The 13628-nt window shown below is 41.0% G+C and overlaps 1 protein-coding gene across 11 annotated transcripts in view; it reads left to right on the top strand.

Annotated features, from left to right (window-relative positions):
• Positions 1–13628, top strand: part of LOC105221132 (arginine-glutamic acid dipeptide repeats protein) — a 46925-nt gene that overhangs the window by 29695 nt on the left and 3602 nt on the right. For 2 of the 11 annotated variants that reach the window (XR_852385.3, XR_852382.3), the window contains exons 5-15: positions 65–4913; positions 4973–5096; positions 5165–5309; positions 5381–5538; positions 5911–5970; positions 7851–7934; positions 8012–8132; positions 9166–9265; positions 9385–9473; positions 9525–9577; positions 11506–12094. Coding sequence is in view for 2 of the 11 variants with exons in the window: in XM_011197859.3 (XP_011196161.2) it covers positions 65–4913; positions 4973–5096; positions 5165–5309; positions 5381–5538; positions 5911–5970; positions 7851–7934; positions 8012–8132; positions 9166–9265; positions 9385–9473; positions 9525–9577 (5783 nt within the window). In the remaining 9 variants the exon portion in view is untranslated. The remainder of the gene's footprint in view (positions 1–64; positions 4914–4972; positions 5097–5164; positions 5310–5380; positions 5539–5910; positions 5971–7850; positions 7935–8011; positions 8133–9165; positions 9266–9384; positions 9474–9524; positions 9578–11505; positions 12095–13628) is intronic. The other 9 variants (XR_852388.3, XR_852386.3, XR_852384.3 and 6 more) reach the window with 8 other exon arrangements.

Raw genomic sequence — 13628 nt, 5'->3', positions numbered from 1 at the left:
TGAAATCAACTATAAATTTCCGCTCACACTAATTCTCCCTCACTTCCTCTTTATATAATTTTAGTTACACGATTCTGGTTACGATCCAGGCAAAGCACTACAAGCACTCGTTAAGTGTCCCGTTTCGAAGGGCATCGATAAAAAGTGGACGGAGGACGAAACAAAGAAATTCATTAAGGGTCTACGACAATTCGGTAAGAATTTCTTTCGCATACATAAAGATTTACTACCGCACAAAGAGACACCCGAATTGGTGGAATTTTACTATTTGTGGAAGAAGACACCGGGTGCCAATAATAATCGACCGCATCGTCGACGCCGGCAAAGTGCCTTGCGTCGCAATCGTGTCACACGCGCTAGTAATACACCTCCGAAGAAGGAGGATACACCGGAACCACAAACGGCGACGACGGCGTCAGCGGCGGCAGATTCGACGCGCTCGTCGCCCGTTGTCTCCAAGGAGGAGAATAGTTCTCTAACCGAGGACGATATCAGCGAGTGCGACAGCGATTCCAGTCTAACAAACAAAAGGGATGAATCACCATCTAGAATGAGGACACGCAATAAACAACAGCAACAGAATAATAATACAAAAGAGCAAGCAACTCAACAAGTAGCGAATGGTAAACGACCCAAACGTGGTACTGAAACACCCGACACAGTGACAGCAGCCGATAGTCCAAAGACACCAACTAAAGGAGCAAACGCAAACGCTGAGAATAATACGACAACGACGGTGGCGGCGAATAAGCGTAAGGGCGGTAAGCAGGATACGCCGAACAAGAAGAAGCGTACCGATGTGGATGGTAACGCAGGTTCTGGCAGTGGTGGCGGCAGTGGTGATGTCACCGATGATGGCAGCAGCCTCAGTAAGGACAGCGGTAAGCGTAAACGACCAGATAGTCCGGCGGAGGAGAGCATGAACTCGGATAGTCGACCGGATTCGGTAATGGATGATGCTGAGTCAAATACGACCGATACCGTAGAACAGTCGCTGAAGGAAGGCAAAGATAGCTCCGCCGGCAAAGAGGATAGTGGTGCTGCAGATGGCGATTCGAAGGCGGACATTATTGAGAAGTCAGAGAAGCCTGCTGAAGACACCAAAGAGACGATCAAAAATGATGATGAAGAGACAAATATCCAAGCGCCAGTTAGCGGACAAGCGCCTGCAGTTCCACCACCAAGCGATGTCGTAAGCGCTACGATAAAAGAGCCAATCTCAAGTGCTAACGAGGAGAATATGAATGTAGTTAGTGCGCCGCCAACACCCATGAAAGTTCCCACCATAGCTACCGTTGAAGCGCTGAATGCTTCTATCGGCCGTGGCGAATTGTCCACTGAGCGCAAGGACATGGTCGAAAAGATGGATGTGACCGAAAGTAATGCTGCCGCAGTCGACATAGCGAAGGAGCAAGAGATGATGAAGAAGATCGCTAATATGAAACAGGAATCAATGCAGCAACAGCAGCAACAACTGCCACCGAACAATGCAAGTGTGAATATGCAGGAAACCGCAGTATTCATTAAGAAAGAACCTTTGGATGATTCCATGGATGCTACTTGCAATCAGAACAGCAATGAACCGCAGGACTTAAAAGTCAAAGTGGAGATTAAAAACGAGGAATGCAAAAGTAATGCTGGCATGCCACCAACGTCAATGTCTTCAGCGATCAACGACGCAGCTGGTGGTCCAGAGGCTCCACAACAGCCGCCTCATATGCATATGCATCTCCCACCAGCTGGTGTCCAACCACCACCTGGATATATTTTGGACGGACAGCTTAAGTACGGTCCACCGCCACCACAATCGATGTCAAGTAATGATAACAACGCACCGCCATCGTCGGGTATGCCCTTAGGTGGGCCTCCACCAACGCACAAGTATCCTGGTGATATGGAAATAAAGTACAATGAGTCTGCTGCGGCGGCTGCTGCTGCTGCCGCTGGTATCAAATATGAAGGCGGCAAGTTTGGAATGCAGGATATCAAGTATCCACCACCACCACTGGAACACGCCATGAAGTACGGCACAGTACAAGATATGCAAGCAGCAGCGGCAGCGGCGGCTGCTGCAGCTGCTGCGGGCGCGGGTAAATATGATATGAAATTCGCTTTAGAACAACAGGGCAAATATCCGGGTGATCTATCTGCACATCAACAACCACCGAAAGGTTTCCCTGGTGAGCAGCTAAAAATGCCTGACATGAAGGGCTCAAGTATTTATAACATGCCAAATGCTGAAAGCAAATATGCGCCACCGACCAGTCAGCCGGGCGATGTAGGTGGTTTGAAATACGTTGGCGCAGGCGCACCACAGGATACACAGCCGCCACCAACGCACGGTGCTCCACCTGGTGCTACGCCGCCACCCGGCATTGCGATGCCGAAGCCCCATTATCAGCATGAGGTGCAACATCCATTGGCACGTTCTGCTTTTGAGTCAAGCTTAATGCTGAAGTATGGCGATCCAATGTCTGCAAAGTATGGACCGCCCCAAGATTTGAAATATCCGCCACCCCCTCAAGGCTCTAATGATGGTGGTCCAATGAAACCCTTGCCATATGCAGAAAATCTTGTTAAAGGTTCGCCATATGGCCCACAAGAGTCAGGCGGTATGAAATATCCGCCTTCGGAAAGCCCAATAGATGCATCGTCTCGTTCGACGCCGGGCCAGGATAGCCAGGGTAGTAATAGTAGTTCACAACCGTCGTCACAGCAGCAACAGTTCCAATCACCGCATCCATCGCCACACTTGCCTTCACCGGCAGGTGGTGGTTTACCGCCTGGTATGCATCCACAGAATTTGGTGTCTCCGCACGGACCACCTTCTCATGGTCAGATGAACTCTGGTCTACCACCTGGCGCATCTGGGCCACCTCCACCTAGTTCAATGCACCATCCTCATCTCACGCCATCACCGAACAACTCTCAGCAATTACAAGGACCACACTCACAATCTTCTGTTGCTTCATCGATGCCACCGACCTCAGTTGGTGCACCACCGCCATTGTCAACGGTAGCACCATCCGGTCTACATCCCCAACATCTCCTGCCCAGCCATCTGCAACAGTTGCATCGTCAACATCAAGATATGCCAGGTGGAATGCATCCGCACGCGCCAATTCCACTCACACTTCAGGGTCATGACCCGAGAGGGGGTCCACCGCCACCCACACACCAAATGCCGCCTCAACCATTGCAATCGAGCACAGTGCGCACGCCTTCACCAGCGCAGCAACCACAGTCCCGCAGTTTGCACGAGGAGCGCATGAATATCAATAGCAGCACACCTACTGGACCACCACGTGAACCGCCAACGTCGCAAGCATCAATGCCACCACAACAGTCACCGCATGCACACCGCAGCTCTCCTCTAACTGGAATGCCTGGAAATCCACCACCAGGTCTAATTGGTCACCCTATGCCCATACATCCACATCTAGCGCATTTGCCGCCAGGTCATCCAGCGCATGCTGCCGTCGCTGGTGTTGGTCATGCAGGGCATCCAATGTTATCGCACTCAATGGCCGGGTTGGGTCCGGGTGGCGGTGGCCCAATTGCTTTATTGGCTGGGCCACCATCGTTGACTGGCATGCCGGAGTCGCCGCTAAGCAGACGTACACCGCCATCGCATATTGCACCACCGCATTCCTCGTCTGCACCGCCACACTCGTCCGTTGCTGTTAGTATGTCTTCTACCACAACGTCTGCCAGTACTGCTTCAAACACGAATACTGTGCCATCTTCTGCCTTCAGCCGTGCTAGTCCAAGCGTGCAAGGACCGAACTCAATTGGTGGGCCACAGAGTATTGGCGGAGGTGGTGGTAATGTCGGATTGCCCGGAAGTAGCGGCACACCTGGTTCAAACGCTGCGCATCGTTCAACGTCGCCTGCTTCAAGTGTTGGAAGTTTAAGTCGACAAAGTCCACTACATCCGGTACCGCAAAGCCCACTCAGCCATCATCCGTCGTCGTCAGCACTTTCGGCGGCAGCAGCTGCTGTAGCAGAGCGAGATCGTCATGCACTTTTGCGTCAGCAATCACCGCACATGACACCGCCACCAGTATCCAGTGCTTCCTCGTTGATGGCTAGCCCATTAAGCAAAATGTACTGTCCCCAACCAAATCAACGGGTACTGGGCACTTCACCACCACCGCATCTGCGACCTGGAGCTTCACCGCCTGTCATCCGACACCCACAAATGCCACTGCCATTGCCATTAATTCCGACAGGTGCTGGTATACCACAAATAGCCGTACATCCCGGCCAGTCGCCATATCCCCATCCACTTTTACATCCATCAATGTTTTACTCCCCGCACCATCACAATCCCTTCAACTATGGCTACGGACCGTACGGTCCTGGTTTCCCCACAGCATACATGAAACCACCACCTCCCGGTGGACCACTTGACCCAGCCTCTGTGCTTGGTGGACATCATCCTGGCTTACCGGGACCGCCACCCACACGCCCCGACGATCCAGCAATGGCAGCTGCTGCAGCGGCGGCGGCTGAGAAGCAAGCTGTGGCTGCTCACCAGCTAAAACAACAGCAACAACATCATCAGCATCAACAGCAACAGGCGGCAGCACAAGCGCAAGCTCAGGCACAAGCTCAAGCACAAGCACAGGCGCAAGCGCAGGCTCAGGCACAGAACAAACCCCCAACACCAAAGACACCGCAGGGCAGCAACAGTAGTGGCGGTCCACCGGGCAGTTCACATTCGACGCCAACTGGTCTGCCACCAGCTGGTTATCCGGGAGCGCATTTAGGCGGCTATCCACCACCGCCGCACTCCTCGCCATTCCAAGATGGTCAACCAATGGGTATGAAGCCAACATCGCACATGGATGCGTTGCGAGCGCACGCACACTCCGCTAATCTGGGCGGTCCACATCACCCGACGGAGCCATGTAAGTATCGACAAGCTGTCGTAAACTTTTATATTTCATTAATAAACGACATTCTACAGTACCGATTGACATCGAACCCGATCCGGAGCCGGAAATTCCTAGCCCAACGCAGAATATACCGCGCGGCCCTAGTCCCGAAGCCAAACCCGATGACACAGAATGCCATCGCTCGCAATCAGCTATGTAAGTCGCCACCGAAATAAACCTTTCAGCCTGTTTCACCACTAATTCCTACACGTTTACTCTTATAGCTTTGTACGTCACATCGATCGTGGTGACTATAACTCCTGCACACGTACGGATTTGATTTTCAAGCCTGTGGCCGACTCGAAATTGGCGCGAAAGCGTGAAGAGCGCGACAGAAAGTTAGCCGAAAAGGAACGTGAGCGGCGTCAGGTGAGCTTTTAAGATATAGCAATTCTATATAGTCATACTAAAATACTGTCAACTACGATATCTTTGCTTAGCAACAACAGCAACAGCAACAACAACAGCAGCAACAAGCTGTCGCAGCACAACAGGCGGCCCAACAGGCCAAATTGAAGGCCGAGCTGAAGCCGCCATATGCGGATACGCCAGCATTGCGTCAATTATCCGAGTACGCCAGGCCACATGTGGCTTTCAGGTGAGTGTGACAAATGTAGATTCGGTGCAGTTACAATACAGTTTTAATAAACGAACAGTCATTTGGCAAAAAGTGAAATCCGAAAAAGGAACAATAAAAAATTAATTTATATTTTGACAAAAATTTAAACAATTTGATTTAGTTGTGTCACTAGCAAAATTTCATTTCATTTCCAATAACTTATTGATTGAAATTTTATTAAACTTCGTATCATTTCCTTTTGATTTACACATTTCCACATTCTATACTTGTTTTTAGTTTTAGTATAGATCGTTTGCATATGCCTGTATGTATGTATTTATGTATGTATTTTACGCCGCAAAATGAAATAATTGAAAATTTATACGTTTGTATTTTTTTGAATTATTTCAGCCCTGTTGAACAGATGGTACCATATCATCACCCAATGGGGCCAATGTATAGTAGAGAGAGGTACAGTTGCCTAAAAACCACACATTCTTAATTTACTAAAAACCATAAAACTTCAAAAAGAAATCGAGTAATGTCAAATAACTGCTTGTACAGCTTCCCACTCATGTCATAATACCTGCTCAACTACTCTATCATTTCATTCATTTATATTCATATTTTATGTATTATGTTAAATCGTATATTTATGAACAGCAGCTGCTTTTTTAAGAACAAAAAAGGTAGAATAATTTCTTGAAAGTATATCGTTTTTTTCCAAATTGTTGATAATGATAGGAAAATATTAAAATTAATAATGTGAGAAACATATTTTTTTATTATAATTATAAAGAGACTAATATGTAGGAAATAATTATAAATGTATTTCGAACAACCCAACCGTTATGTAACGGTAACTTATTAAATTGCTAATGACTTTTTTATACTCTCGCAACAAAGTTGCTAAGAGAACTAAATGAGTGATGGGTAATAGGGGTTATATATATCAAAATGATCAGGATGACGAGACAATTTGAAATTAAGATATCTTGACGAAACTGGGTACCCATGTTTCTTGGGACCATGGGAGAGTTGCTATTGAAAATGGGCGAAATCGGACCAGAATCGCACTATAGGGGGCGAAATTTGATAATAACCACGCCTACATCTCATACAGAGTTTATGTTGAAAATTACTAAAAGTGCGTTAACTTACAAACGGAAAACATCAGAAACACAAAATTTTACAAAAGGAAAGGCAGAAAAAAGCTGCACTCAGATTTTTTTTAATGGAAAATGGGCGCGGCGTCGACCACTTATGGGTCAAAAACCATACCTCAGCAACGACACGACAGATACGAATGAAATTCGGTATATATTATTTTCTTGACACCCTGATGATACGTGTGAAAAATGGATGGAATCGTTTCACAACTACGCCTACTTCCCAAATAACTCAAATCAATTAATTCATCTGATTCCTTCACTTTATTATGTATGGATAAGGAACCGATGAAGATAACGGAATAAAACAAATACTGTATATCATCTGGAAAAGTTGTCGAAATTGTACTATAACTTTTCAAGGCCCCGGATATCGAACAAGAAGTACTCAGTGCCTAAGGTTAATTTTTCATCGAAAATATCGTCAAATCTCTCAGATATTATAATTTAATTCAAAGGATATCTGTACCAAAAATAGTTAAAATCGGGTTATAACTTCTCCTAGCTCCCATATACCTTATATTCGGATTATCAAACTTCCTGTAGGCTTTATACCGCATATATCGGTTAATATGTGAAACATCTTAGCCAAATTAAGTGAGCGTATAGTCTTGGATATAGTGTTTCTTGGTGGTGACAATGAGTGAAATCGGTTCTGCACTTATCTCAGCCCTCATATACCATTTCTGATAATATTCGTTATTCTATTAGATTTTATGCGGAAAATAACGGTCAAATTGTATTATGTTAATAAAATTACATTAATAAATTGCGGGAGTATAAAATGTACGGTTGCACCCGAACTTAGCTTTTCCTTACTTATTTTTTTGTAAAATTCTTATTAAAAATGCGCTGTCATGTAGTTTTGATTTCATATTTATTTTTCTACTTGATTTGCTTGCTAATATTGCTCTGTATTTTAATTATTACTATTTGCCTTTCCCATTTATACTAAATTATAAACATATGTATAAAAGATAAATCACTGTTACCCTCGTTTCATTAAGCCATACATACTAAACCTATCATTATGCCAAAGCATTCCTTTGTCAATCCATCGTCCGCAACAATTTTCCATGTGTATATATTGCACATATTTTTTATTCGCTCTTCCTTTTATGTTACTCGATTTTTTAATTTTAATTTAGACACAGTGTCTAACTGTATTGAACATAATTTTAGGGAATTGGAAGAGATAAAGAATGCACAAGCGGCGGCCGCCAGTCAGTCGCGCATGGATCCGCATTGGATGGAATACTACAGACGGTAAGTGTCCTATAAGCTCTTATGAATAACTGTGTAATTGAAAAAAAATAATGTAAAACTCTTCATCACACGCACAGCGGCATTCATCCCTCACAATTCCCGTTGTACGCCAATCCTGCGGCTATTTCACAAATGGAGCGCGAGCGCTTGGGCATACCGCCGCCACATCATGTTGGCCTAGATCCCGGCGAGCATATGGTAAATATCAACAATAAGCTAGCATAACAACAAAGAAAAAAAATTTAGAAATATCACCTACAATAATTATGTATTACAACAACAAAGTCATCGTTATCATTATCTCATTATTGTTATCTCAAAATTATTTGATTATTACACATTTATCATAAACATGCAATCGATATCGTATCATACTGTCATCACATATCGTATCGTATTGTATCGATTCAATTTAAGGACATATCAAATCAAACTTTCAATCGTATTTGGAAGAAATATTCAAAATTTGCGAATTAACCAGAACAAAAATATAAAAAAATATTAAAAAAATCAATATTTTATATAAAATGTTTGTGTGTGTGCGTGTGTCTGTATTCGTGCATTAATAGCTAACAACCGCTCAATCACTTGATTAAAATTTGCATTTGAAACTTTTGCTTAACATTGAATTGGCGACTTGAATAACACTTAACGGTAATGTAATTAAACTGAAAAAATCACAATTAAACTGAAAAAAAAAAATCATAAAATAACGCCAGGTGTACAAAGCCATTTTTCCATTAACGGTCTATTGTCTGTTTGTCAGTTTGTATGGGTTCTTTTGTGTTTCGCCCGCATTTATCACAGTTCATCTGTTGAGTGTCTGTGTCCATTTTGAAATTTTTGAAAAGTTCTCAGGCGCATTTATGTGTGTGCTATCTTGTCGAAACATTTTTATTTCATATTAATCATTGTAAATTCATTTGACAACCTTTTCTAACGCTAAGCATTTAAAGAAATTGGCTTTTGCACCACTTTGCCCGCCATTTAACTCTAAATTAACAACTAATCAAAACCAAAAGATAATCTAACATTTGAAATGCATCCAATATTCATTTTCGTATAATCATCAAAAATAGTTGTATAATTTTTTTTTTCCAACTTGAAAAAGTAACGAAACAATTGTAAAAGTATTAAAAATCAATGAAATCAAAACCAACCCCGCCTAAAAAATGCAACAAAAAACACACTCAAAACAATTCGCTACGTTTTTGAAAATTTAAAATTTCAGATACGATTGACGAGAGAATATCATGCACACTCTCATACTCATTTACATTTGCCTTTGCCTTCACAGCCGCAACCACCGGAGGCCGGATTTCAACTGCCACGTGAGTTTGTATACAAAATACGTGCCAGCGATTCATATCGCATTGGCCATAAGTGCATGTAAACAACTAACACTTGTCGTTTTTTGTTTTTTTTTTTCGTTTTCTACTTGCATATACAGCGAATGTTGGCCAATATCCACGGCCAAGTATGCTTATGCCTAGAGAACCGGATGTTTTGCTGCGCATGTCCTACGCCGATCAACTTCAGGTTTCCCCATTCATATTTAATATATTAACATAATTAATTACATATATACAGTATTTGCAGGCTGCTGAATTCCAGCGACAGTCACTGCACGAGCAATATTTTAGGTGAGTAAAATAATTGAATCCAAACATATCCATCTGTAGGAAGGCGCCGATAAATTGCAGTGCACTTTAAAATGAATTGTTAACGTTATGTACTGTTCCATATGATTAATCACTTTTTTACGGTCACTTATTTACTGTTGGAACCTAAGGTGGACTTATACCATAATTTATAGTTCTTTATGGAAAAGTATATTCTATACCGAAGTTGTATTTTACTTATATCTTAGCTGAATTCTCTGCGCGACCTCGTTGTGCATATTTTAGTAGGCAAAACTCTTCCTTATCCAGACTAGACCCCGACATACTAAATATTTGCTCTAAGTGGAATGGGTCTCCTCATGACACTACCTATCTCGTTGTTACCTCACTGACGTTGTTACCGACTGGACGAAGAAGTGCAGACTAAACCTTAACATTCACGTCTATGATATACTAATACCGACTGTGAATAACCCCAAGATTTTTAGTGTTACCTTTGACAGTCTGCACTCCTTTACTCCACACACGACCGTGATAATAACCAAAGTACGGAGTCGCAACAAGATCCTCAAAAGGTTAGTCAGTACTTGGGGAGAGGATAACGAAACGTTGCTGGTCACTTTCAAGGCAATCGAACGGTCGGTCGTCAATTACTCCGTACAGTGAAAAGATGTGTCTTGATGTCTCCTTCAACACATCTACACAACGAGGTCGTTATGGTACTTGTAGTTAGCCTTTACACTGTAAAGTTTACAGTAAGCAGAACCGCCTCCCGCGAGCATCAAGAGGACTTAAGACGCTGACAGCTTCAGACACGCCTTAAACACCATTAACAGCTGAGTCATTAACATCTTCCTTGCCTTCCTCTCAGTGAATGGCGTCCTTGGAGTCAAACCACCTATAGCAGACGATGACCTCGAGTTTCCAAGCCAACTTCGTTCTTTATACTGTAACAGGTTATCCCGACATACCGAATATATGTCTTGCATGCAATGAGTCCCCGCATGGTACTAGTCACCTCTATGGATACCCAACGAAGCCGACTTATCTAACACCCTTCTCCGACGATAGATATAAGACGATACCTAGACTTATGATTTCCGTTTCAGCAGGGCTGGATAATCATTAAAACAACAACAGCGACACAGTCTGTTTTTGGGCTTCTCTTTAAGAGACTTGAATTACATATAGTTTGCCCTTTCACTTCAAGCAGCGTTTAGATAACCGATACTACAACAAAAATAATTATTAAATGTATTAACAGAAACATTTTATTGAGATTTCCTAAACTCTGTATTTAAAAAATATTGAGGAAAGCAGCCGTATATAGGCGTACATTTTTACCGTTGCAACATATTCACCAACTAATTTTGTATTCTATCTATTTCGATTCCATATATCCGACTGTTGATGTATTAACGTTTAATATTATTTGTTTCCACTTCATCTCTACGCAACAATAAATCATTTTAAAGTGCACTGCAAATATAAAATCAATGTAACCATCTTATATAATGCCCCACCAGCCCAGTATACGACGAGAATCATAATTGTGACACACCTGGCAGTCGACGGAGAGACTGCCAAACGCTATCACTCGCATAAATAAGTGCATATGTACATAATAATAAAAAATAAAAATTCTACTTGATTTATTAACTATAAATCAATTGTTTACAATTTCAAGTTGTCAACAATTATTTAACAAACATATAACCTATAACTAATAACACATTTAATTGCCGCTCAACTTAAGTGTATTTGTATAATTTATAACTGTTATTTGCAAAAATTAACACATATATTCATATATATATATATATGTATGTGTAAAGATAAGTTTGTAAACCAAACAAACAAAAAAAAAAGAAATGATTTTTTACTCTGCTTTTGTATGAAATTTCGTAAATTTTGAATTTGTTTTGTTTCGTTTTATGTATTCTTAACAGACAACGGCCCAGATAAATGGACCACTATGGTAGAACGTTTTATAGTATGCGTTAAGTTTTCCGCACCGAACAAATGGACTGAATATGCTGAGGAAAACTTAAACTTACGCAAGCGCATCGCCTCGCTTGTGTAGTACCCGTACTTTGAGTAAACGCATGGAATAGTCAACGTTAAACGTTAGTGCTTGTGTAAATAAACTGTGCCGGCTTGCGTGTACTTCATCGTTCTACCAACAACACCAATAACAACAACAACAACCATCATCATGACCATCATTGACACAATCCAACCAGGAAGCCAACAAACTTATGCGTCGCAACCACTTCGCTCCACTCCACTCCACTCCACTTTACTCGATTCCACTTCACTCCACTCCACTATACTCCACTCGTATCAATATCGTATCAACTCCATCATATTGTAATGTTAAGCATCATTATCTCCAATGAAATGTACATCGATCGAACACTCCAGTTCGATTAATTACTTTCCATTAGAATTGTGAAGTACATTTCATTTGTGTAATGCCTATGCTTTGGGCAATTAATTGTTGCAATTGTTGACAATTTCTCCCCTCGTCGGCGAAAAGTTAGTATACTCCTAATTTGCTAAACTACTATTTTAACTAATTGTAAACAAATAACCAATCCAATAGCAGCCATTGTGTGCTGTTGTTGTCATATATATGTATATATTTAGTGTATTGAAACAAAACAAAATCAAGCAAACAAAAATTCTGAGCGGCCTGAAATGTTTGCGGCAAAAAATACAAAAACAAAAATGTACATGTGCATATTGGCGTATTCATAAATATTGCTTTATTTTTTAAACTTTGTTCTAAATTTAATTAAGACGTCACTGAATCTGGTTCACTACATCATTTATTTGAATTTCGTATTTTTAGCTGTGCATGGCGAAAATAAATGCTTCAGAGATTTATCATTCAAGTTTATATTCAATAAATACATAAATGTTAAGCAAATATAAATACGATCAGCATTAATCAACCTTCGTAGTAGATAAAAATAAGTATATTGAAGTTATTAAGTATTTTAAAAGAAACGGGAATGATTTTATAGTAGTTAGGGATATTATATATTTATGCATATTAGACAAAAATTGTAAAAGTTCTTTTTGATTCCAAATTATTTATAAACACCCTCAAGAATAATAATGGGTTGTAGTTATTTATATATTTAGTTCCAATTTTTATAGCAGATATAAGTTAAAAACTGACGTAACTCTAAATTTTTCAAACCGTGTTTTTCAATAAAAAAAAAAAATATAATAGTGTTCTCAATAATTTTATCAATTTCAAAATCTTTACCGCAGCTTTTAAAAAGCTTACTTAGTTAATTAACCATGATAATGTTAATATCGATAAAGGCGAAAACCGAAAACCTCCTTAGGCGTTGTTTATATGGGCTTAAGTTTTTAAGGCATTCAATCAATAATATCCGGTAATTATTTAAATAGAAAATTATCAATAGTCGCAAAAATTGATTATGATCTGAACGATATAGTTTTCAAGTAAAAAAATCTTTAAATGTGAGCGTCCGTTTCAAACCCGGATATTTTTACCCATTAAAGGAGTATTTTAATATTTACATATAAATATTTCACCAATACGGTCAATTAAAAATACTGGGAAAATAAATCTGTGTCAGAAAAACCTAGCTATGTCATTACTAAAAAGGAACAAAACTTGACTTTAATTACTATGAATGTAGTACAACGTCGAACTAACTCCACCAGGTAGCATTAAGCTCCTTAGAAGTCAAATTACAACTAGACTTGGTCTGGGTTCGCCACCACAAGAACATTTTCGGTAACGAAAAAGCAGACGAGTTGGCAAAGGAGGGACCCTTTCTAGACGAATCCGAGGCAGAGTTAATACCATGCCCACTAGGATTGATCAGAAGAGAGCTTAACTCACTATTTTATAACTAAACAGATATGGCCAAAATATGATAAGACAAGAACTCGTGTCTTATTAAATAAGTCCAGGAAAAACATTTCCACACTTACCGCTACTATAACGGAGAATTGTCCATTTGGACAACATGCAATGAAAATGGGCTGTGAATTAGAAGGAAATTAGGAAACAATTTTACACTTGCTT

Source organism: Zeugodacus cucurbitae, chromosome 4 (assembly GCF_028554725.1).
Source record: "Zeugodacus cucurbitae isolate PBARC_wt_2022May chromosome 4, idZeuCucr1.2, whole genome shotgun sequence".
NCBI lineage: Eukaryota > Metazoa > Arthropoda > Insecta > Diptera > Tephritidae > Zeugodacus > Zeugodacus cucurbitae.
Note: the sequence above shows the minus strand (reverse complement) of the source record. Positions and strands in the feature narration are given on the sequence as shown.